General features: G+C 33.4%; 1 protein-coding gene and 1 long non-coding RNA gene across 2 annotated transcripts in view; one reads left to right on the top strand and one right to left on the bottom strand.

The window, feature by feature from the left end:
• Window positions 1-26,138, bottom strand: part of LOC137631656 (uncharacterized) — a 384,363-nt gene that overhangs the window by 324,983 nt on the left and 33,242 nt on the right. The window lies entirely within an intron of this gene.
• LOC137631642 (glutamine synthetase) lies at window positions 7,319-18,959 on the top strand. Its single transcript, XM_068363515.1, has 3 exons — window positions 7,319-7,474; window positions 16,810-16,975; window positions 17,246-18,959. The coding sequence occupies exons 2-3, from the start codon at window positions 16,819-16,821 to the stop codon at window positions 18,172-18,174; spliced, it is 1,086 nt and encodes a 361-aa protein (XP_068219616.1). The 5' UTR covers window positions 7,319-7,474; window positions 16,810-16,818; the 3' UTR covers window positions 18,175-18,959.

The following is a 26,138-nucleotide window of genomic DNA, read 5'->3' as shown; positions in this document are numbered from 1 at the left end:
TTTATAGTTTATTTATGAAAGATGTTTTAATGTTGTTACTGTTCTTAAAATATTTTATTTCAATTGCTTATTAGTTTTCATATAGTTTATTTATTTCTTTATTTTCTTTCCTCACTGGGCTATTTTTCACTGTTGGAGCCCTTGGGCTTACATAATCCTGCTTTTCCAACAAGTGTTGTAGCTTACCTAATAATAATAATAATAATAATAATAATAATAATAATAATAATAATAATAATACTTTGCTATGGTTGGTGTTTCACTGGCTGGAAATTCAAATTACCCGGCGACAAATTTTTAGTATATGATAGTTATTTATAAAGGGATCCTTAAGTGCATGTTTAGGCTTAGATTTAGCTAAGCATAAGCACTAAAGAATATTTCACTCTGGGAACTAATTACATAGTAATTTAGCGCTAATGAAACTCGTATTGAAAAAAAAGAAAAAATTAATTATGAATAATCTCTTCACTCAATCAGAAATTTCCGTGACTAAAGATTCTGCTATTGATTTGTGCTCCAGAACCTAATTTCAAACATTCGCAGTCAATTACCAATACAATTATGATGAAACATAACTCATAATCATTCATTTATTAGTTCCAAAATCTTTTTGGACCAAATCATCTAATCTCCTCTACTCCACTTTCATCAAATTACCTGCCAAGTGCCGGATCAAACAGCAATTCATTATAATCTTATAAATATACGTAATTCTAAATGGTAATTATGATGCTAGTGCCTATTACACCATAAATGAGCCTAAGATATTCATGTATTGATATCATGTGATCGATTAACCAGCATGCCAGCATTTTAAGCTCCCTCCCCCCTCCCTGCCCTTTACTTTCGTACTCAAACAGCTACCATTGAGTCTATGAGAATGTTTACATATTATTGATTACGTTTGAAATAGTTATTTTACTTATCTTACTGATGGTTCTATAGGAAAATCAGTACTTCACTTGAGATACTACAGCTGAAGAGATACTGGGGCCTTTGACTGGCCTGACAGCACTACACTGGATCCTTCTCTCTGGTTGCAGTTCATTTTTCCTTTACTTACGCATACACCAAATAGTCTGGCCTATTCTTTACAAATTCTCCTCTGTCCTCATACACCTGACAACACTGAGATTACCAAACAATTGTTATTAACCTAAGGGGTTAACTACTGCACTGTAATTGTTCAGTGGCCACTTTCCTCTTGGTAGGGATAGAAGAGACTCCAAAATCAAACCCTTGTTCTCTAAGTCTTGGGTAGTGCCCTAGCCTTTGTACCATGGTCCTCCACTGTCTTGGGCTTGAGTTCTCTTGCTTGAGGATACACTCGAGCATACTATTCTATCTTATTTCTCTTCCTCTTGTTTTGATAAGAGTTTTTACAGTTTATACAGGAAATATTTACTTTAATGTTACTGTTCTTAAAATATATATGTTTTTTTTATTTCTTTCCTCACTGGCCTATTTTCCCCATTTGGGCCCCTGGCCTTATAGCATCCTACCTTTCCAACTAGGGTTGTAGCTTGACAAGTAGTAATAATAATAGTAACATTGATTTTCTCATCACTCAATACAGTCATCACTATCCATCTTTCCCATTGAAGAGCTAACCTATAGTATGGGTCATTGCATCCCTGACAAACAAACAAACCAGAAATCCTTAATAATCGTTCTCTAAGGCGGGTCATTAGAAAGGGATTACGAAACGCGTCACTCTAGTTCCAGAGGACCAAGAGTACTGGAAGTGGCAAATTCTTCATTTTAACTTTATATTCAATCCCGAGATTAAAGACTGCCACACGCTTGTGGATTCACACGACATTACTACTGCCCGTTCAGTGTTAGTTCCAATTCCACATCAATTTTACGGCGTCAAAAAAAAAAAAAAAAAAAAAAAAAAAAAAAAAAAAAAAAAAAAAAAAACGAAGTATTTAACAAAAATATCGTTAATAAGACCGTTGCCTTAACATATTTCAGTTTACGATACGATGTATATATCGACGTATGGGGTGAATACCTTCAGCTTTGCAAGCAAAAAGTAAAATGTTTTGAGCATATGCGCAATACTATATTGCTCCCCGTACTACTGTTTTTATAATAATGGAAATGTGTGCAATGAAAAAAATTGTTATATCATGGCATAATGTTCGATTACTAAAACTCTTTTATCTACTTGCATCTACTCTCTATTCCTTTTATGACAATGGTGAACATGATAAAAAGTGAATGGAAATATGTATAATAAAAAATAATATCTTGGTATATTTTTTTCGAAGGATGTTCGATTACTAAAACTATCTTATCTACTGGCACCTACTTTCTATTACTTTTATGACAATAGAGAACATGATAAAAAATGGCCTTTAACAGTAGAAATAACTCGTGTATAAAAAAAAGAGCTAGAGTTTTTTTCCTTTAGATCCTGCGTTCCTTCAAATCATTTACTTGTTTTACATATCAAAGAATGCTGCCCTTAATGCCAATAAACAGAATCAATGAAGATCAAATAAAACACTGACGTGTCTGATGGTCTTACAAGCCTAACCTTCTATCCGGTTATCTCTCTCTCTCTCTCTCTCTCTCTCTCTCTCTCTCTCTTCTCGGAAGACTTACAGCCTCAGCAACAGACAGTTTCTCTCGGTACTTCCATACCACCAAGAAACTGCCATAAAAGTCCTCCTTTAGTCGACCCCTTCATTACCTACTACCTTTCCTAGAAATCTCTCTCTCTCTCTCTCTCTCTCTCTCTCTCTCTCTCTCTCTCTCTCTCTCTCTCTGAGTTCAAAGCCACTCTTTTCATGCTACAGCTGTAATTATCAGGAGGGTTCCGTAGAGCTGATTGCCCATCTGGCTCACCTTACGAAATGTCGAGTTACTACCCGATGCATTTGGATTTATGCTATCCATGGTATGTTTATTATTAATTATTTTACTATTTATCTAGCTATCTATACTTAAAATTGATAGATGCGAGTGAGAAAAAACTATCTCTTTCACAAAAACAAAAAAACAAAAAAAAACTGACCAATAAATATGTAACAAAAACTTTTTTTTTTTTTACAAATTCAGGCGAGTGAAGAAAAAAACTAACTCTTTCACAAAACAAAACCGAGTAATGAATCTCCAACTAGCTAGTAATTATAATAACAACAGTATTATCTGAAGCAACAACGATATTATTTTGCCTTGAAAGAGACCAGGACGAGAGAGAGGAGGGTGATTTTGGAAGAAACAATTTTGGATCTTGTTTGCTTTACCTTTAAAAGGGTGTTTTTTTTTTCTTTTTTTTTCTTTTTTTTTTTAAGTAATATCCATAAGTTCTCTAAACATTAAAGCGTGACCCAAGGAAGAAAAGGGGGACACAACATGGAGGAAGCGGAAAAATGGGAGAAGGAGGTGGATGATAAAGGGGATGTTTGAGGCACAAGAGGAGGAAGATAAGATTGGCCCATGAGGAGGAGGAGGAGGGAAGATGAAAGGAGCGTTAAGGCAGAAGAGAAAGAAGGGAAGTACACATATGAAAAGAACAGGGTAGAGAAAGAGTAGGAGAGAGGGAAAGGAAGAGGTGGTGGAGTATAGAGAGCTAATGGAAAAGAAAGCAAGAAGTTATTACTAGTTACAGATATTGTTTTGACAAAGCTACATAAGATTCAGCAAAAGTGTAGATACCACTGAACATGAGGTATATATCTAGTGCCATATAAAAACAGAAAGTAATTTAAAGTTTAAGTTTTCTAAAAGAGGTGGAAAGAAAAGAATGGGGAAGAAAGAAATGAAAAAAGATTAGGAAAGGAAGAAATGAAAGGAAGATTCAGAAAAAAGGTTAATAAAACTTTCCTACTTTTATCTCTACGGTTTTTCTAATTAACTCTTGAACCTACGTTTTCAGATCTTTTAGTGAGTGCGAACAATGAACACGAGTGAGAGAGAGAGAGAGAGAGAGAGAGAGAGAGAGAGAGATTTATGCTTCCCTGTCACCATAAATCATGAAAATACTCAAAACCTGCTCTTATCATCTTTCTACTGCCATTTTTCATGAATATTTCCATCATGGCTATTGTTAATGCGCTTTTGTCAATGATATTTGGAGGGTATTCTCGAGGTCATGCAATCTGAGTATTGCAGAGAGCACTGTTTATTTATCAATTTCAATGACCTTGGTTGCATAACACAGGGAGCCTATACGAGTTAAAATCTAGTCAGTGAAGGAGTAAGAGCCTTTTGAAAATATAATCTGAGATTTGGTTTATCAATATATACCATAGATAAGCGTTATTAGTGATAACTTATGTGAGTGATAATTTCTATTTGTCACAAATACATTTGTATGATTTTTATTGCATTGTATACTTTTAATAATTATCTCTGGCATCATCATTTTAAAATCAAATTTGATATGTCAAAAAGTAAACTAATATATAGTAGAACTCTAGACGCTAGGGACACATGAATTATATTAAACTATTTCATGGTGATTAACTAAGAAATATACATGTTAACACGTCAATAAATAACGCTCCGGCATATATTTTCCCAAATAACAACAACAATAACAATACTACCTGAACTAAAGCAGACCCAATTCTCATAAACATATACCTGTAGAATATATACAGTATGTATATATATATATATATATATATATATAAATATATATATATATATATATATATACACACTTTAAAATTTCACACATAAGGATTAGCAAAAGCAGTTCAAGAATTCATATTGACTACAAACATCATAACATCATAAAAAAAATAAAATTAGATAGTAAAGTAATATAATCCAATATTTTAAACAATTCGACACTAAACAAATTAATCAGCCATACCGAAATGACAATCTCCAAAATCACTCTTAAATAAGCTTAGGATAAACACAAGAATATATTAATGTTATAGAATAAACATAAGACTGATACTCATTACAAGCATAGACTTCCACGGATAATTGTTTTATAGGCTTAAACTTAAAAGGCTAAATATAATAGGCTTAAATTTACCCGGATATACTAAACCCACCTTCTCACTAGCAGGATTGTTTTCCTTCTTATTAAATACTTTATACAATATAACAGTAATTATGATATTCCTTAATTGTTGTCATTTCAATTTGTATTAACAATAATATCAGGAACATTGCTCTTATCATAATACCCATTATAATCAAAGTTACTTTATAAACAATTGCTTTCTTTCTGCAATCAAACAAATATATACTATCTACGTCACTGAAGCTACCATACTACACCTGCTACCTGCCCCACCCGCTTGGATTATCACGTGTTTCCAATTTGAGGCTCACGTGTTTCAAACCATTTTTATTTTTTCTCTCCCATTTTATTTTCTTCTTTCACTACCCGTCTTCATATTTATGGCAGCCCTTAAGGCAAGTTTGACCATAGCAACTAGAATACAAAAAGAGTAAAGGGCTTACAGACAACTAAAAAATCATCGTCTGAAGGATGAGAGAGAGAGAGAGAGAGAGAGAGAGAGAGAGAGAGAGAGAAAAGCAAAACAAAATATATACGGCAAAAACAATATATAGAGAGATACATATACACATTGATCTCAATGATAGGCTGCTTTTAAAATACTAGGTGTAGAGAGAGAGAGAGAGAGAGAGAGAGAGAGAGAGAGAGAGTAATACAAAACAAAATATATACGGCAAAAAACAATATATAGAAAGACATATACACATTGATCTCAATAATAGACAGCTTTTAAATAACTAGGTGTAGAGAGAGAGAGAGAGAGAGAGAGAGAGAGAGAGAGAAACGGGGGGCGGGGGAGGGTAAAACGTGATAAAATACATTAGCAAGGAGGTGAGAATGAGACAGATGAGGATCTATTATCTCCATTATATAGACAAAACTGGTCTCGTTCTAGTCATAAATCATATGGAGAGAGAGAGAGAGAGAGAGAGAGAGAGAGAGAGAGAGAGAGAGAAACGGGGGGCGGGGGAGGGTAAAACGTGATAAAATACATTAGCAAGGAGGTGAGAATGAGACAGATGAGGATCTATTATCTCCATTATATAGACAAAACTGGTCTCGTTCTAGTCATAAATCATATGGAGAGAGAGAGAGAGAGAGAGAGAGAGAGAGAGAGACTATCAGCTGTTAAAAGTCTCACCTACAAAAACATTTCTGGAACGAATTAGTCATGTGCATTAGTCAATGCACTTTGCAAAGATTTCTTCAAAATGTTTACCAGCGTGATAAGCAATAACAGACTTCTTGGTATCATCAGATTCATCTCTCTCGCTATTGAAGCAGTATTGTCGGGGTGTACTTGCGCTCATTGCAAGATCTTGCCCTATGCAGCTGATAGGAAAGTTCCCATAAGTGCAATGGAAAATAACTTACAGGCAACTGACCTCGCTGAACGTAGAGATGCCTACGAATTATTTCTTCTTATTTGTGTTAAGGAGAACGAGTAAGAATATAAATATAACTCTCTCTCTCTCTCTCTCTCTCTCTCTCTCTCTCTCTCTCTCTCTCTCTCCGTAAAATAGCTAATATAAACAATGGATGTCCAGTAAATCCCTCTATCTCACAATGTGGGGCAAAACAAACAATAAGCTATATACAAACAACAAAACGTGTCACTGGTTAAGATATTCTAATTTCAAAGGCAGGTGTTCATAACCATGACGTATCAGAGAAAAAAGAATGATTAATTTTTTTTAAACTTTCTTTAACTATTTGCTACGTTGATAAAATTGTCACGAGGCTCTTGTCAGCATTCAAAACATAAGTGATGAAAAGGATGCATGATTACGAAATCAATCAGCATTTACCAAAGAAAAAAAAATAGGTTTGTCAAGATTTGTGTCTGGAGGTTTCTGGCACTCATGCGAAGGAGGGGCTTTCCGATGTTGACAAGTTATCATCACATTCTCATTACGCTGATTAGGAGCAGTCTTTGGGTTCTTTAATTATTTTCTTATTGTTTATTTAGTATTCATTATCATCCTTCCCACTCTCTTTCATAGCTTAACAATCTCTGCAAGCGTTATAGTATTTTCCACAGATCTTTCTGTAATCCTTTTCTTCATTTTATGACAGTACATGCCGACTTCGTTTTGTGTATACAGCCTCCGTGAAAATAGGCTGAGTTGCCAACTACAAGCTTTCTTTCATAACAGAGAACTGTATCCCCCACTAAATAAGCTACCCCCTTATCTTATATGAACAAGTAAATACCCCTTCATACCCCCACCCCCTTTACTTTACACACGAACACACGCACCCTTATCGTCGAAGAACCCATCTTGACTCCTCGTCCTCTGCCAGCCATTACCCCCCCCCCCCCCCAAGGAGCCCCAATCTTAGACAAGAACCCCATCGCGGACCAACGCCACAGCCCGAAGCCCGGTATAAAAGTAAGGTTCGTGCGCTTGAAATTCACAGTCGCTAGGAAGATTTAGTGTACATCGCACTACAAGAGGAATTTATGCTCAAAAGGTAAAACTTTTGACCTGTTCAAGTTTATCAACGACGTGTCTTGTCACTAGAATTATTATTGTGTCGATATATCGCAAACTTTGTCAAAGTTTTGTTCCGTGTGTAAAATTTAGAAACTTTTTTTTTCAAGTTTTATACGAATCTTCACGTAACTTCGGTTTCATTTATGTTCTGCAATAATCTATTTTTAAATATTCGACGATTGTCTTATTAAGCAAAGGTTTTACAGTAAAATGTTAATTTAGAACTAATTTGCCAAATCTCAGAGTAGACTTGAAAGTTTTTCGAGCGTTTGTCTATATTACTATAAAACTTGCTGTGATACTTAGTAATATTAATGTAATTAATTTTATGTTGAAAGTTATGCATGAATCTTCTAGTGGTCAATCACTTTTGTAAGCATGTATATCAAGATTATCGTAATTTTTAAATGTACAGACACAGACACATATATAGTTTTATATATATATAATATATATATACATAGTTTTATATATATATAATATATAATATATATACATAGTTTTATATGTAATATATATATATATATATATATATATATATATATATATATATACATATATATATATATATATATATATATATATATATATATATATATATATATATATATATATATATATATATATATAATGTGTGAGTAATTATTCATATTTAAATTTGCATCTATAGCATATGAACACATTATTATTATTATTATTATTATTATTATTATTATTATTATTATTATTATTATTATTATAGTGTGTATATATATATATATATATATATATATATATATATATATATACATATACATACACGCAGTGTGTGTGGTTTCTATGAATAGACATTATTAGAGTATCTACGTAATAATGAGTGCGAAGGCGACCACTCGCATATCCTTGAAGAAAATATATATAAATTTGCATAAACACATTATACTGAGTACGTAAGGTGCGCGCGGTGATTACACATGCGAGCGCTCGCATGCTATGATTTGACAAACATTTCTTTGTAGGATAATTCTCTCTCTAAAGATTTTTTAGCTGGTAGGGAAGATGGAGTCTCAATAATTAGATTGTACATCTAATGAAGTTTTTATCAATTTTTAGTAATTTTGATATTGCGCTTTCCAAACAATGAAAAAATAATTAAACACGTCAAAATACGTGACTACATATTTTGAATGAAAATATTATATGAAGTTACTATCACTAATATCATTTCAAAAACCTTCATTGCAAAATATGAAGTTTTTACGTTTGACAATTTATTTTAAAATCATGATCAGCATGAATTCTCGAAACATGTTTTATAATGGTGCAGTAAATAGTGATTCTATACGATGAGTTAGTAATGGAAATATCATTGAAGCTATTTTCATCACGTTAGAATCTGTCAATCTAGATGGTTTATAGGCATCGAGACTTATTTTGCTAAAACTGCTATGCTTTAACGAATAGAAGAATCGTCGTGCCACTCTTGAATTCATATCGTATGTTTATATGTATGTGTGTATATATATATATATATATATATATATATATGACAAACATTTGGCGAGAGTTTATGGTATTAAAACTAAACTTATGTTATTATGGGTATGCATTTAGTATTTCTTTATCAAATACATAGGCAAATGAAACATTATTTCTATATCAAACGAGCATGGGGCTACCATTTTCACGTACAATAACTTTCGAACTATGACAAAGTGTCAGAGACAATATTGAACGATGTCTTTCTTGTTAATGTTTACAGTAACACATATCCCTATTCATAATAGTTTTCCCGATCAGCACATTGTTAAAAGGATCACAATTTACAAGTTGACTCCTGAGTAAAGATATTTACTACCTCTTAAAGACAATATAAAGATATTTACTGCTTCTTAAAGACTATATAAGGATATTTACTGCTTCTTAAAGACAATATAAAGATATTTACTACTTCTTAAAGACAATATAAAGATATTTACTACTTCTTAAAGACAATATAAAGATATTTACTGCTTCTTAAAGACTATATTAGGATATTTACTGCTTCTTAAAGGATATTTGGCAGGTGTATTGAGTATATTTTCATACTTTGGAAGTAATTCATGAGCTCATTTCATACCCAGACTCCCAAAATTGTGGTATTTTCGAGAGAGCCTACATTCTCCGAATAGGCCTAACTGTTTGTCCTTGGGAGATCGAGGGAGCCAAAGATAAAATCAATATGGCTGATGGTAATTTGAACTGCCTTAACCTCTAGAACACCTCGTGACTTTCTAATCATTGACGTCAATCTATTCCTTCTTTGTAAACAAAAGGGTTTTCGGTTCTTTTAAGTTTTGAGAAGAAAAACAGATTTGCTGTTTATTATATTTTACACAAATATTAATAAACAGTATAGTGTATATATATATATATATATATATATATATATATATATATATATATATATATATATATATATGTATATATAAATATAAATTTCACACACACACACACACACACACACACACATATATATATATATATATATATATATATATATATATATATATTAGGCGCATAAAGATATAACATGCGGGGTACCGAGAGGTAATGTTCTATACATTTTCACTGGAAGTTAATATGTTCACAATAAAAAGACGTATGAAGTAAGAGAGACATAATATTTATTTAATACATAAACAAACATCATTCAACTTGACAATATTTATTCAGATTAGTAAGCATTCTGAATGGTTAATCGCTAGATGTAAATATAAACACACGACATATCATCCCAACAACCAAAAATAAAATTGAAGGACAAACAACGGACCATTACCTTGAGCCATATGTTGTACAACTTATGGCATTGACAGGTGTCCTGAAGAACAAGGACATATGTTCTCATCGGTAATAAAATCAATAGAGCGCTGACTTTTGTAAGAATCATCTGTCATTATTCATCCAAAGACTGATTGTCAGAGAATGGAATTTGATATACAAGCTGAAGTCAGAATCTCAGTTTTGATATCCCAATAGAAATTTTCATTAAATTTTATGTTTACTTCCTAACTGTGGCCCTGATAAGTGGATGATAGTGTTGGGGAAAAATTAGCGTTTCTTTATATAATAAAAAATGAAAATGCTTGAACAAAAGCATACTGGAAAAAAAGTGGTAACAGTTAAAAGTATCCTTTGAGTAAACGGCCCTGAAAGACCAGGTGAGCTTAAAAAAATAATTATCCTTGAGGATCAAGGTAAAAAGCAGGTGTCCCTCATTAGGGCAGACCCTGTTCTGGGGGAGGGCGAAAATCCCATTTCAGATCTTATCATATAACACCCTAGACATAGCCACCCACATATTTGAAAACTTGTTTTTCAATTCCTCAGAGAGAGAGAGAGAGAGAGAGAGAGAGAGAGAGAGAGAGAGAGAGAGAGAGAGAGAGAGAGAGAGAGAGAGAGAGAGAGAGAGAGAGTATTGCTATTAACTTGGTGGCACCCTTTCCTCGTAAAATGAACAGAATCGTCTTCAATATTCTAATAACAAACATTGAAATTCAGCCATTTAGCGATATAGTTCTGTCCGGCCCAAGTCTTATTGTTATTATATTACATCATTGAGTATTGAAAGGCCTCTAGTAAAAAAATCAATTTTCTGGAAACTAGGATATGGAAGGCCTTCCAGTAGTAAGATCCATTTTCTGAAATTTAATATATCAGAATTTTCTCTTGAGGAGCTCACTGCAAAACCCCTAATCGAAAGCAACTGAACTTATACTGCGCATGAACTATCACACATAACATAAATGAAAGCAATGAGGACCGACGTAGGAGCTTAAATCGACGAAAATTGCTCTTAATTAACCATGAATTAGTTTGGATTGACAGGTGATCTTATTTCATAACGACGCCCTTCCTGAGAAATACTTACGGATTCAAACAGAACTTGAAATTCGTGACTAGCCTGTCTCTTCTGTCTCTTCTATTTCCAACATCGATGCCAAACTACGCTTCGCCAACCCTCCACTTTGCTACTCTTGACACTACTTTTTTACATAAAAGTTATTAAATATATATATATATATATATATATATATATATATATATATATATATATATATATATATATATATATATATATATATATATATACACACAAATATATATATATATATATATATATATATATATATATATATATATATATATATATATATATATATATATAAATCAAAACATTAGTCTGACATAAATACGTCAGAGGCAGCTAATACACCAGCAATAAATTTTGTCCAGAAATAACCAGCAATAAAATAGCTTTAACTAATCATAAATATGATAAGTATTTCCTCTAGCAACAGCTGCACCTACTACTAAAGCATTTGCAAAGAGTTGCAATTTCAACCAAGGCTAAGAATACCAGTTAAGGAAAAATGAAAGCACGATGACTTGTCATTTACGACAGAGGCAGCCTCATTGAGAAAAGTTGCTGTGCTTGTAATAGAGAGAGAGAGAGAGAGAGAGAGAGAGAGAGAGAGAGAGAGAGAGAGAGAGAGAGAGAGAGAGAGCCTAGCTAACACACAAAACAAGAGGGGATGTAAATGGCAAATGTACATGATTTAACGGTTGAAAAAAATAAATACCTGAATTATGATACCCAATTAGAAATAATGGTCATTTCATGCAAGGCAATTTCGCAAGTCGTCATTACTTCACGGGCGATTGAGAATAATTTCAGTTATTATCTCTCTCTCTCTCTCTCTCTCTCTCTCTCTCTCTCAGGTCCCACACTTTATACCCAAAGTACATGTAGTATGAGGGAGAGAAAATACCGTAGACTTCTCAAAGATGTTAAGAAAAAACAGTTTTAAGATAAACTATCAGTAACCTCTCCAATCCATTACCCTAGATTATCCTTACAGAATTTTTTTCTCTCTCTCTCTCTCTCTCTCTCTCTCTCTCTCTCTCTCTCTCTCTCTCTCTCTCTCTCTCTCTCTCTCTCTCTCTCGTATTGTAGCAAAAGCATAACTAAACTGGTGTAGAGTATAATGCAATTGCGAAATCTTCGTAGAATGGTACAGACAAAATCACACATAATCATCGAAAATTTAAACTTAGAGAAAAATATATAAATAAATAAATAAATAAATAAAAATCCTATTCTTTAAATTGCCACAAACATCATGTGAACAAGTAAAAACCTCGCACTTGTTAAATATAGTAGCTTGCAGACAAGCCGGTTTTAGTATATTCCTTTTTCACTGAAAGTGAATACTGGCTTTATCAACTGGTATTCTATTTAATGTATTCAAATTCTAGACGACGTGAAAATAACCTCTTCCTTCAAATTCCCCTATTCTATATAAACCACAATAATTATATCTAGAGCTTCAGCATTTTAGTCCTTTTCATTTATATTCCAATTCACACTTTTCTGCCACAAAGGAAAGTTTCTAAACAATCCTTTTATACAGTCTTATATTACCTCTATGCACAAAACAAGTTACTTCAATCTATTTCACAAAGTGCTAACTCCATTGATTCTCTCCTATTATGTGATTTGCTTTATCTTACCATCATCTAATGCACATACTCTTAAAACAGATGATTGGATCGACTACTTCTACACCAACCACAATAATACTGATTGCTCAATGTCTAAGGTTTCTTTTTACCATATAAATGTTACTCTTGCTTAAATGTATCCCGACTTTCTCCCCTTGAAAAATTGCTTTAAAAATTCACTATTGTCTACAGTTTATCAGTAAATTTATTTGGAAACAGCTACTATTTCAAACACCACTCGTTTATCAGTAAATCTATTGGTAAACAGCTACTATTTCAAACCCCACTCGTTTATCAATAAATGTATGAGTAAACAGCAACTATTTGAAACCCCACTCGTTTATCAGTAAATTTATTGGTAAACAGCTACCATTTCAAACCCAACTCGTGACCCCTTTTCTCACCTCACATTTTATAGCCACATCTACTGTCTGATCTCTGAATTCTTACACCTCTCCATCCATTTCAGACTGATTTCGCAACCAAACCACTCGCGCTTTCATCTGCAAATTTCAACACTTGTCTCTTCAATCATTAAACTTATTGCTTGACAGGTTAAACTGAAAATGGGAAGTTGAATGGTCTCCCAGGCACTTGTAATGAATCATATGACCCAAATTCATAAAGTCAATCCAATCATAACTGTTTGATAACAAACAATTTCTCCACACAAACTTCCTCGTCTGTTTACAACGTTATTATCCTATTAATCCTCATGACCCAGATAATTCTATTTTCACCTACATATACTGCATACACACACACAATATATACTGCACACACACACACACACACACACACACACACACACACACACACACACACACACACACATATATATATATATATATATATATATATATATAGATAGATAGATAGATAGATAGATAGATAGACAAAACATATACTGTATATACATACACACATGTATTTAGGTAAATGTCATCATATTTCCTCTAATAATAATAATAATAATAATAATAATAATAATAATAATAATAATAATAATTATAATAATAACAACATCAACAACAACAGAGTAACATCAAGGGTTGCTCTTATCCTTGGCATATTATTATACCAAGCAATAGTATTACAGGCATAACACCAGAGCAAAAAACATGACGAAAAGCCTTAGTGTCATTTTTCCATAAATAATCTTTAGTTGCGCGCAAATGTTTATAACTAAATGCTTCCGGTAAGAGAATGACTCCTATTCACGGCCTTGCTCCTAAACCCCTATTCGTTGTTGCTACGGGCTTTTAAAGGTGTGACGTCTGGTTCATGCTCAAGCCACGTGATAGACTCGCCCTAACCGGAGGAAGGGGGGGAGGGGGTTAGAAGGAGTGAGTCTGACTACCTTTCTTTCAGTTTTTTTTTTATATTTTAGTTATAGTGGTTTTATTATATTTACTATATATATATATATATATATATATATATATATATATATATATATATATATATATATATATATATATATAATATAAATGTTTGAACTACAACGTGTATGTTTTCCCTAGTATTATTTATATAGGTATCCGATGATATCTGGCTTTTTTTTTATTGCTTTCGTCATCTTTCCAAGTCTTTATTATTATTATAATAAGTATATTACACTCATCCTGTCATTTTAACATTTTAACGAAACACTTTCACAATAACTTTCCCTAGAATAATGTACTCATCAAGTTCTCCAAAAAATAGAGGATAAAAAATATACAAATAAAACTACATATAATCATGATTGATTATATAAGTAATAGTAAAGACGATAAACAAATAGCCCTTACTTTCACCAGGCTATAGATGCACATTGCATCCCACTGACTCTTAAAGGACAGAAGAAAACAAAAACCTTGTCTACGACCATGGGCATGCGGTGGTTTATTAATAGAATATCTACTGGACCAGACAGTCTGTTGCCATAGTCAGACAACAAAGGAGGTTTGCCCTGAATACGTAAAGGATTTTTTGCAGAATGCCCATCGCCGGTATGGGCAATTAATCTATTTAGCCTTTGCCTATATTAGGGAATAAGGATGAAGTTAAGCAAAACCAAACAAATAATAGTCGCATTATCCACATATCTTGTTTGAGGGAGTTACTCGTAAAATTAACCACAATGGCCTAACAAACACACACACGCACATACACACAAATGTAAAACAACTGATGTCAGACCATAACTACAGGCTCATCTCTCATATTTAATAAAGTAAATTAATAAAATATAATTATATTTTTAAAACAAAAGGTAAAAAATTAAAACTCCATCGACATAATCTTTTTCATCCTGGGAATGCCTTCCCGATAGCCAGCAGTGTTTACAACCAACCCGTTCAGCTGACGTAGAAACCCCTAACCCCCTCAAAACTTTCCATTGCCTGTGAATCAGGTTTCAAACCATGTGAGTTTCACGTGAACAGATCGGCTACTCTAACGTATAAACACTATCTGGCATCGTCAGAAGGGTAACTCCTTAAAAACACAATCCGGCAACGTCAGAAGGGTAACTCCTTAAAAACACTATCTGGCAACGTCAGAAGGGTAACTCCTTAAAAACACTATCCGGCAACGTCAGAAGGGTAACTCCTTAACGTCACTGAAGGCTCATCTACCTTGACGTCAAGTTTTGTTAAGCATCTTATTTACTTCTTTTCTCCCAATTTTTTTATTTCCACACTGTGTGGACTTGATAAACAAAATGCAAAGTGGATAACCTTGTTTGCAAAGGCAAACAGGCAAGCAAACAAGGCAGGACAGGATTCTTAGGAGTTATGTAACATTCTTGTTTGTTTATGCGATATAGAAAACACAGGCGTGGCACATAAATGCTTTAGCGTACAGATTAAGGAGACAGGAATCTCTTATGGGGCAAGTTAGGCGCGTGTCCATAACAATAGGTTGACTATGTATATAGCTATACTATGAAATCATAATTCTTATTCAAATTCATAAACTTTTCTTACTATTTGCGAGCAGAAAAAAAATATAAGGAAATTTTAAAGATTATTCGCAATTTTATTTCGGTCACATACAAACTTAACCAAATTAAAGCATATGTGTGTATATATATATATATATATATATATATATATATATATATATATATATATATATATATATATATATATATATATATATATATAGTGGGGAAGTTTAGGGTCGTTTCATGAAAAAAATATTCTCCTTCAGAGCCTAAAACCTTACCCAAAATGCATGTAATTACCGACTTGACACAAGGCTGTTTAATAATAATAATAATAATAATAATAATAATAATAATAATAATAATAATAATAATAATAATAATAATTATAGTTGTATTTCAAATAGATCCATAAGTATGATACACATATGACAATGGAATAAAATAATGTTAACTGTCAACTTAGTGATATTTTGTAGTTTAAACCGTTAAATCTTCAACTGCTTTTATAGCTGTATACATAAAATAAAATATTATTTTCAAATATTATTGTAACTCACTACAAGAGTTAACCCATCACGCAGTAACATTGATGTCAATATTTTGCTACACTTATGAAAACCTACGCTAAAATGTTCAAGGCCATATGCTAAGTTTATTACATTGTTTACTCAAATGTTAAGATGTTATGTACAAAAAGCTGGGTTTTAGTGAAATCATAAAAGGAAAATTCTGTTCTTTAATATCATAAAAATACTGTATATATTTTACACCTACACGAATGAATGCCGAAATCACTCCTGTTGTTATGCTTGCAGTGTTCATTTACAAATGTCTCTTCTTTTCAATTTCAGACTATCAAGATGGCATATGGAACTAATAAAACAGTCTTGGACAGATACCTGAGGCTTGAAATCCCTGAACAGAAATGTCAGGCTATGTACATCTGGGTGGATGGTACAGGAGAGAACCTGAGGTCTAAGACAAGAACTCTCAACTTCACCCCTAAGAGCCCAAGTGGTGAGTAATCATAGGATTTATCTACAGTAAAGCCATTTCAAATTAATTACAAGATTTTTCATGAGAAGAAATAAAATTCCTAATAGCTTTTGTCAGATACCCACCTGGGCATTAAAGCTCTTTAAAAAAAATAAAGTTATAATTATCTATAACTGGGAATTACTTGCATTAAGTTCCCTTGGAAAGTACTATATTATAATTTTTCAACAATTTAGGTCAATATATACTAAAATAATAAAAAATTAAATATATTCAACATATTTTTTGCAGAACTTCCAATCTGGAACTTTGATGGCTCTTCAACTGGTCAAGCTGAAGGCAGCAACAGTGATGTGTACCTTCACCCAGTTGCTATCTACAGAGATCCTTTCAGACTTGGCAGCAACAAGCTGGTTCTCTGCGAAACCTACAAATACAACAAGAAACCTACTGATACAAACAAACGTTGGAGTTGTGTTGACGTCATGAAACAGGCAGAGGCAGAGCATCCCTGGTTTGGTATGGAACAAGAATATACTCTTCTGGATATTGACAAGCACCCTCTTGGCTGGCCCAAGAATGGTTACCCAGGACCCCAAGGTCCCTACTATTGTGGTGTAGGTGCTAGCAAAGTTTATGGACGTGACATTGTTGAAGCTCACTACAGAGCCTGTCTCTACACTGGCATTAACATTTCTGGAGAGAATGCCGAAGTCATGCCTGCCCAGTGGGAATTCCAGGTTGGCCCCTGTGAGGGCATTACAATGGGTGATGATCTCTGGATGGCCCGATATCTCTTGCATCGCGTAGCAGAAGACTTTGGGGTCATTGTATCACTGGATCCTAAGCCTATTCCTGGAGACTGGAATGGTGCTGGTATGCACACCAACTTCTCTACCAAAGCTATGCGTGAACCTAATGGTATTGTTGAAATTGAAGCTGCGATTGACAAGATGTCCAAAGTCCATGATAAGCATATCAGGGCTTATGACCCCCATGGAGGCAAGGATAATGAGAGGCGTTTGACTGGACTCCATGAAACTTCCTCAATTCACGACTTTTCAGCAGGTGTAGCCAACAGAGGAGCTTCTATAAGAATCCCTCGTGGTGTGGCCGAAGAAAAGGAAGGCTACCTAGAGGATCGTAGACCTTCCTCTAATGCAGATCCTTACGTTGTATCTGAGAGACTGGTACGCACAATCTGCCTTAATGAGCAGTAGAGTCATCACTGCACTATCATCGTATACCATTTCTAGGAGATATTCCAGCTGTCTGAAGTACAATGTTATTATTGTATTATTATCTAGATATGCTTGTTGATATATGTTATATGTTCTCAACAATAATGTCTGTCTTGCCTGTAATGTGTCCGTGATCGAAACTCTATAAAAAATAATTCACTGCTCTGGATATACCTCAGAAAATAGTACAACCTTAATGGTATTCCTCACTGGTGCATTATTGAAGGACCAGAAAATCGTAGGTTTTGGCTAATGATTCGTTTCATCGCTGAAAGCAAAATGCATTATCTGTTATTTGATCCACAATAAAATGGATCTACAAAATATTATTTATTTCCCAGAGCATGTTCTCTTTGATCATACGTTCTACCAAAAGCTCTCAATTCATAAACAATGCCTTGTTTATTACATAAAAACAAAATAATTTTCAGAAATCAAAGGTCAGAGGAAAAATCTATCAATAGTGTACATTTTTGGCTTAACATCCTCCATATGTGCAGAACATGATTTTGTCATATGTATTGATTTTATTACAGCAGGGTATTTCTACCATGTTTTTTGTTATGTCCACGCACTTAAATCATTGTACCATTTACATAACGATTTTTATATTACCAAATATTTAAAACATTTAGGTAATTTTGCAAATATTCTTACATCAATTCTTACACATAAAAGCACACTGTTTGTGGATATTTTTCTATAAAATTCACTCTGTATATAAGTAGTTTAAGATAAATATATTTCTATAATGGTTGTATGAATGAGTCTTTCAATGCCCTTAAGAAATTTACTTTTTAATGTTAATTTGAATTTTTTAAAGATGAATCTTCAAATAGAATGATATGTGTGTGTTTCTGTTCCATATAAATAAATCATTTGGAACTAAATTAAAAGTCAAGTACTAGGCATATAAAATCACTTGCCGCCAAACATTACTGGTTGTATATTTGGCACAGAAATACTCCCATAAAAAAAGCTTTTGTTCAAATACAATACAGACTTTTTGCAAAGTGTTCTGGGAATAGAGTAAAATATAGATCGCAGCTCGAATCTCAACTATTTGATGGCCTCTATGATAACGAAAATCTTTTACAAAACAAAGAAAAAACTTAATATTTGTAACGATGTAAATAAAACAAAATGCATCAGGCGTAGTGTGACAAGTGGTGGTTAGGCATCACAACACTCGACCACTCCAAAGGCTACTAAACAGAACTATGACTATAGGGAAGTGTACACATTGCTTCCAGAAGCTAAAAAAGCATAAGACATTCGAATGCTGCCAACCTTTCCTTACCAGTACAATAGCCACAAAATTTAGTTGACGAGAAGAGAGAATATGATCATGAAATACAGGCCAATTCACTAAAAGATATGTTAAATGGATTAGCATGTGCTATGCTGACATTAAAAAATACATATCGACAAACAAATTAAAAAGTAATGCTTATAGTGGATCGTTTGAGGTGAATTTTAGAAGGAATTCTGACAAAGCGAGTCTAATTTTATCAAATTTTTCATGTTTAAAATTAATGTTCACTCTTTACAGAATATTCAACTTCAACTAAATTAGAATATCAGAATGAATCCAACAGCATATATGAAGACGTATGCACTAAAATAAAAGGTTTTGCTTTCAAATCTGCGAAGATGTTAAATACAAAGATGTAGCAATTTGCATCATTGGTTTTAAAACAACTGAAAGTCACTCGGCTAGACAGCCATGTGGATTACATACACCATCCTCTACTGGGTGTCTATCTAAAGTCATTATGCAAAGTGAATGAACGAAAAACAAAAGACAATAACAAGATGCATTCATATAATTTTGGACATCATAATTGAGTGAATAAGGATCTTGAAATTATTGATATAATTCAGATGAATATCCAACAAGGCAATACTAAAAGCAAAAGGGATTGGCATTATTGTAGGTCGCGCCTTTACACCATAATATCAGGATAAATCCGATTGACATTGGAGTATAGGTCTTCTCTGGGATAAAGAAAGATAAGTAGAGGGATGAAAGCCTTCACCTATAAAAACTATCGTTCAATTTCTAAGATGGAATCTCTGACAAGGACACATGCATTGTCCCACCTTTTTTTCCCTTTCCTCAAACACTATCTTCATATATGTATTTATATTTTCCATTCGACTTTGACCTTCACAACACTTATCTACCTATCCATCATCTAACTCTTTCTGAGACTTAGAAATTCCAACTCTCATTTAACTAATTTCTAAAATATATTTCCGTAAGTTGAAGCCTCTCCGCCATTATTCACATAGTCTTTTCATGTGTAAGATGGCAAAAACAGTTAAATATAGTATTATGGAAGCTCCGTATCCTTGGGAAGGAGATGGCTGCCTTTTAAATCAACACAATGCTGAAGGATGGCAAAAACCTTATTATGTCCTGAAGCAGCAAGAATACCAGGTGAAACATAGTAACTATTGACAAAAGCGTGACCTGAGCCATCTTATTCGGACCTAATAATTCTGTTACCATTTCCTCTGAGACCCAGCTAGGAAAGGTCACGGTTCTCCACTGAAAATGAATACGAATTGCTATCTATTCAAAACAATGTTGAACTTCATCACCCAAATTGAAAAGATACATCGAAATCAGTGATATCAATAGTATTGATGAGATCATCTGCAGTCGATACATCATAATACCGTTCCTGTCCTCTAACTATCATGATAAGGTTAAGAAGAAATAGTTTGCCTTTCATATCATAAGTATAGGAGGTGAAAGTCCCCAAATCAAAGCATTAAAAAGAGGAAACTAAAGTAGAAGAACGCCTACCCTCACTTCCTCCTTATTTTCCCCATGTAGTTAAATATTAATGTGTATATAATTATTTTATCTACTGCATGTCTGTAACTACTTATTGTTTTAGTTAAAGGATATCTAACTCATATGAAGGTGAAATACCTTTTGCAGGAAAAAAAAAAATTCAGCTAAGATATTAGCAGACTCTTTCAGGAGCTGATGGAATATTGCTACCACTTTATGATAATAAATTTCTACTTGCGTTTTAGATATATACAGTATATACATAATATATATATATATAATATATACACATAAATATATATACATTATTTATATACACTATAAATACAGGTAAGCACTGTAAAGACCTTACATCCTTACACAAATACGAGTTTTTGGAGACCTGACATCCAATTAGTTTTCCCACAGCACACTTTCTCGACATTACGAGTAAGAGGTGACTACAGTATATATCTAATACCTAGCTAAGGGGGCATACCTCTTAGAAACAAGAATTGATTCTCATTTCGTCTATAATCTCTTAGTAGCGTTAAAATGTTATCAATCTCAAACACTTTGAAGTGAACTTCTATCCTTCAGGTCATACATGGCTATAAACAAACAGGTTAGAAATAGGGCACTAAAAATTTTCCTTTCTCCATTTTTACCCCACCAACCAAAATATCTTCTCGTGACAGGCTGGTCGTAGTGTTAACAGTAGGGGCATTATCAGTAACTAACATATTACCAGACATGTTGGTAAAACAGTCAACAGTTGGACAACTGTAATGAACCAACGTATCTTCATGAAAGTTGGCAATTAAAAATATATAAATGTCATGTGATATAATGACATGTATTACGAAGTTTGCCTGTTGGTTATTCAAAGTACTGTTCACTTATTTTACTCTCGCTGTGGCTTGTTAACAAAGCAATAACGTAGCCGAGATTTTGACTACGGCAGTCGGGAGCTCGTCAGCAAGCAGAGGTGCTCTGCTTTGAGGAGTAGTGGGGCGAAAGGACGTGGTCCAGTACCCCTTACATAAACTGAAAGAATCCCAGAGTAATATTCGTGATATATTGTTAGGTTCTATGGTTATTCTATATTGTATATAGAAAGTGTTTATAATTATTGTTTGTTTTATCGTAATACGTCTTGGGTGGTGATACCCTCTGTTACGTGTGCTTTATCTCTCCGTGGGTTTCTTTTAAGTAACTTTATCATAAAATATGTTAATGAAATATGACTTCAAAATATTGAGGTTTTGTGTTGATACTTTAGTTTTGTTGTAACTGCTGTTGTCATTGTAAAATATTTTTATTTTTTGTTTTCTTTTAGGTGTTGACCGAAAGTCGTGAACCGACTATTTTGCCTTGGTCAATCTAATTACACGCTATACGTTGCTGTGTGTTCAATTTGTTTTGGTGTGTTAATTCGTTATTGTTTAGGTTTAAGGTTTTTTGTAATAAATAAATTTTCTTAAAGAAAATAGTTTCCTTTCTGCACTATTTACCATTTGTCTTGTATGTGATCCTAGTTAATAAAGGGAACGGTCTACTTCACCCTAGTGAATTAAGCCATAACAGGCTTTGACTATAGAATTCAAGTGACAATTTGGCGCCCGAACAGGGACCGTTCATTCATTTACAAGAATGCATGGTGTATTGCAGATAAGGTCTTTAAAGCTTTTGGATATAAGTACTTGAAAAGAAATTATTAGTTTGGGGAAGGAAATGGGTTACGAAAAAGATAATTTAAGGGATTTTGTTGAAAAGGAAAGACTTATTCAAGAAAGGGCAAGGGAAATGGAGAGAGAAGAATGGGCAAGGGAGAGAGAAGAAAGGGCAGTAGAAAGGGAAATGCGAAAGCAGCAATTAGAAATCCAACGATTCAAGTTACAGATGCAGGGAAATGAAAAAGAATCTGGATTGTGTAAACCGTCGCTATCTAAATCGCCTCTTTTTAATGATGTAACTTATAGTATTGACGCCTATGTTTTAAGATTTGAACGTTTAGCCGTTAGTGCTAGCTAGAGCAAAGACATTTGGGCTGTTAGTTTAGCTTTAGCGTCATTATTACAAGGGAAAGCTTCGGAAACTTCTCAGCAGCTCTCACCTGTTGAGGCTAAAGATTTTGATTGTGTTAAAGAGGCATTATTGCGTTGTTTTCAGTGTACTTCAGAAGGATATAGGTTGGGATTTCATAACTGTAAATTCTTTAAGAACGAGACCGCTCAGCAATTTGGGAATAGATTGAAAAATAACCTTATGAGGTGGGTGGAATTAGCAGATTGTGAAGAAACATTTGATGACTTGTTCTATTTAACTATAATTTAAAGATTTTTAATTGCTTGTGACAAGGAACATGAAATGAAAATATTTGATCAAGTTGTAAAATATGCCAAGATGTTTATGGAGGCCCATTTAAATTATGGCAAAAAGGGTTTAAGTGGTAGTCATGAAAGCACGGTGCCTCTGCGAGTAAAGTTACCACTGGGGATAGTAAATGGCAAACGGATGCGGATAGTGATAGGAAAGTTACGGCACGAAATTGTTACGTATGTGGTCGTGGTAATCACCTCGCTAGAGATTGTTTCGAAAGGGTTGGGGGTCCAAAATGTAAAGGTGCGAGTAAGGGTGCAACAGAGAAATCAGCTGTGGTTGGTCGTGGGGGTAAGTTAATGGTGGATAAAGGTACCGTGGAAGGAGTGGAGGTTAATGTATTTCGTGATCCCGGTTGTACCACGGTGTTAGTTAAAAGGACTTTAGTGCCGAAACACAAGTTTACTGGTAAGCATGTTGACCTTGAAATGGCTAATAACCAAGTTTTTAGATATCCTGGGGCTATTGTTGATGTTGTCTCGCCATATTTTACAGGCAAAACCTTAGCTGTCTGCATGCCTGATCCTATTAATGATTTAGTGATTGGAGCAATTGATGATTCGACTGACAGGTTAAGTAAGGAGGTTAGTGCTGTTACCACCCGACTGCAGAATCAAATGCAAGAGAAAAAGTCAAAGGGACCGTCAAAGCTTAAGGTCAAGGAAGTTATAGATTTAATGCAGAAAGAGAATATAGGGAAATTACAGGCGGAAGATGGGACGCTAAAAAAGGCTTTTGAGCATGCGAAGTCAAATAGGGTCTTTGTGAAGAATGGAAATAAATCTCATTGTTTCGTAATTAAGAAAGGTATATCATATTGTTGAGTGCAAAATGAAGGCAATGTTAATAATCAGTTAGTTGTTCCTGATAAATTTCGTCATGCAGTAAAAGAATTAGCTCATGATTCTTTAATGAGTGGACATTTGGGAATACAGAAAACCACAGCACGTATACAAGGTAATTTTCATTGGCCAGGTATGTCGGTGCAGATAAGATTTTGTAGGTCGTTTGATGCTTGTCAACGCACGGTTGACAAGGGAAGAGCTAAAAAGGTGAAGTTGGGTAGAATGCCCCTGATTCAAGAACCATTTCAGCGTGTTGCGGTGGACATAGTGGGTCCGATTGAACCCCGTGCCAGCGACGGATCAAGATATATTCTCCCAATTGTTGACTATGCTACACGTTATCCTAAGGCAGTAGCTTTGAAAAATATAGACTTCAGTTACTGTGGCTGAGTGGGAATTCCAAAGGAGGTATTATCTGACAGGGGAACACAGTTCACCTATAAAGTAATGCGTGAATTTAATCGTTTATTATCTATTAAGAGTATTACTACTATCCCATATCATGATATGTGTAATGGTTTAGTAGAAGGGTTTAATGGAGTGTTGAAGAAAATGCTCAGACGTATGTGTACAGAACAACCAAAGATGTGGCCTAGGTACAGTTAGAATGAAAAGAACGCCGACACTCGGGGGAAATCTTTCGTCAGATGTCTCTTGTGTTCCCATGACAAAACAGACAAGGTGTTGCTCTTCTTACTACTGCTATGAAATGGGCAGAGCCTTCTCCAACTTTAGCGAACCAAAGACAGTAAAGGGCTGTCTTTGTTAGCAAAAGCATACAAAAGTTACAAATCGAGTTGCAATATTTCAATTTGACGGCTCAACTATCCACTGCATATACAAAACACACCCACACATTACAAACATTATATATATATATATATATATATATATATATATATATATATATATATATATATATATATATATATATATATATACATACATGCATATACAATTATTATTTTTTCGTAGGAGGGGCCGAGTGGACACTCTGCAGGGAAGGGTCGGTGGGGGGGGGGGGGAATCTCCTCTCCAAAACCCCTTGCCCCAGCCAGTCACTGAGGAAATAAGGAAGTCAATTCTGATTTAGGGGGTGTGGAGAGAAGTTAAATGAGTATTCCTTATACAGCCTGTAAGATAGTGTATTATTGCCAACATATTATTTGATAACTGTTAGTGTTCTAGCAAATATTTTTAACCATATTCATTATTGGTTGATTTCTAAAAGATTGCAGCAGCAGAATAAAGTTGTTGTTGTAAGTTTGATAAGTAACGAAATTTAAGTATCACCATTGCAGGATAGATAATCAGTGATGGATGCAATATATACTAGTAACTTCATAACACCTTGAATACAATAAGAATTTATAACTAATACATATACATATATATATATAAATATATATATATATATATATATATATATATATATATATATATATATATATAAACATATATATACATAAATACATATAAATACACATACACACATATATAAATATATAAATATATATATATATATATATATATATATATATATATATATATATATATATATCTATACATATATATAAATATGTATATACATATGTATATACATATATATGTATATATATGTACATATATATACATATATAAACATATTTATATATAATCTATACAAATATATACATATATAGCCTATATACATATGTATATGCATATATATAGATATACATATATATACATATATATGCTTATATATACATATGTATACATGTACACACACATACATATATACATATACACATGCATATATTTACACATATACATATACATATACATATATATACATATGTATACATATGTATATACATGTATATATATGTGTGTGTATATAAGCATATATATGTATATATACATACACATATATACATGTATATACATAC

The sequence above is a fragment of the Palaemon carinicauda genome, chromosome 40 (genome assembly GCF_036898095.1).
Source record: "Palaemon carinicauda isolate YSFRI2023 chromosome 40, ASM3689809v2, whole genome shotgun sequence".
NCBI lineage: Eukaryota > Metazoa > Arthropoda > Malacostraca > Decapoda > Palaemonidae > Palaemon > Palaemon carinicauda.
The sequence above is the reverse complement of the archived record's forward strand: the minus strand, read 5'-3'. Positions and strand labels throughout refer to the sequence as shown.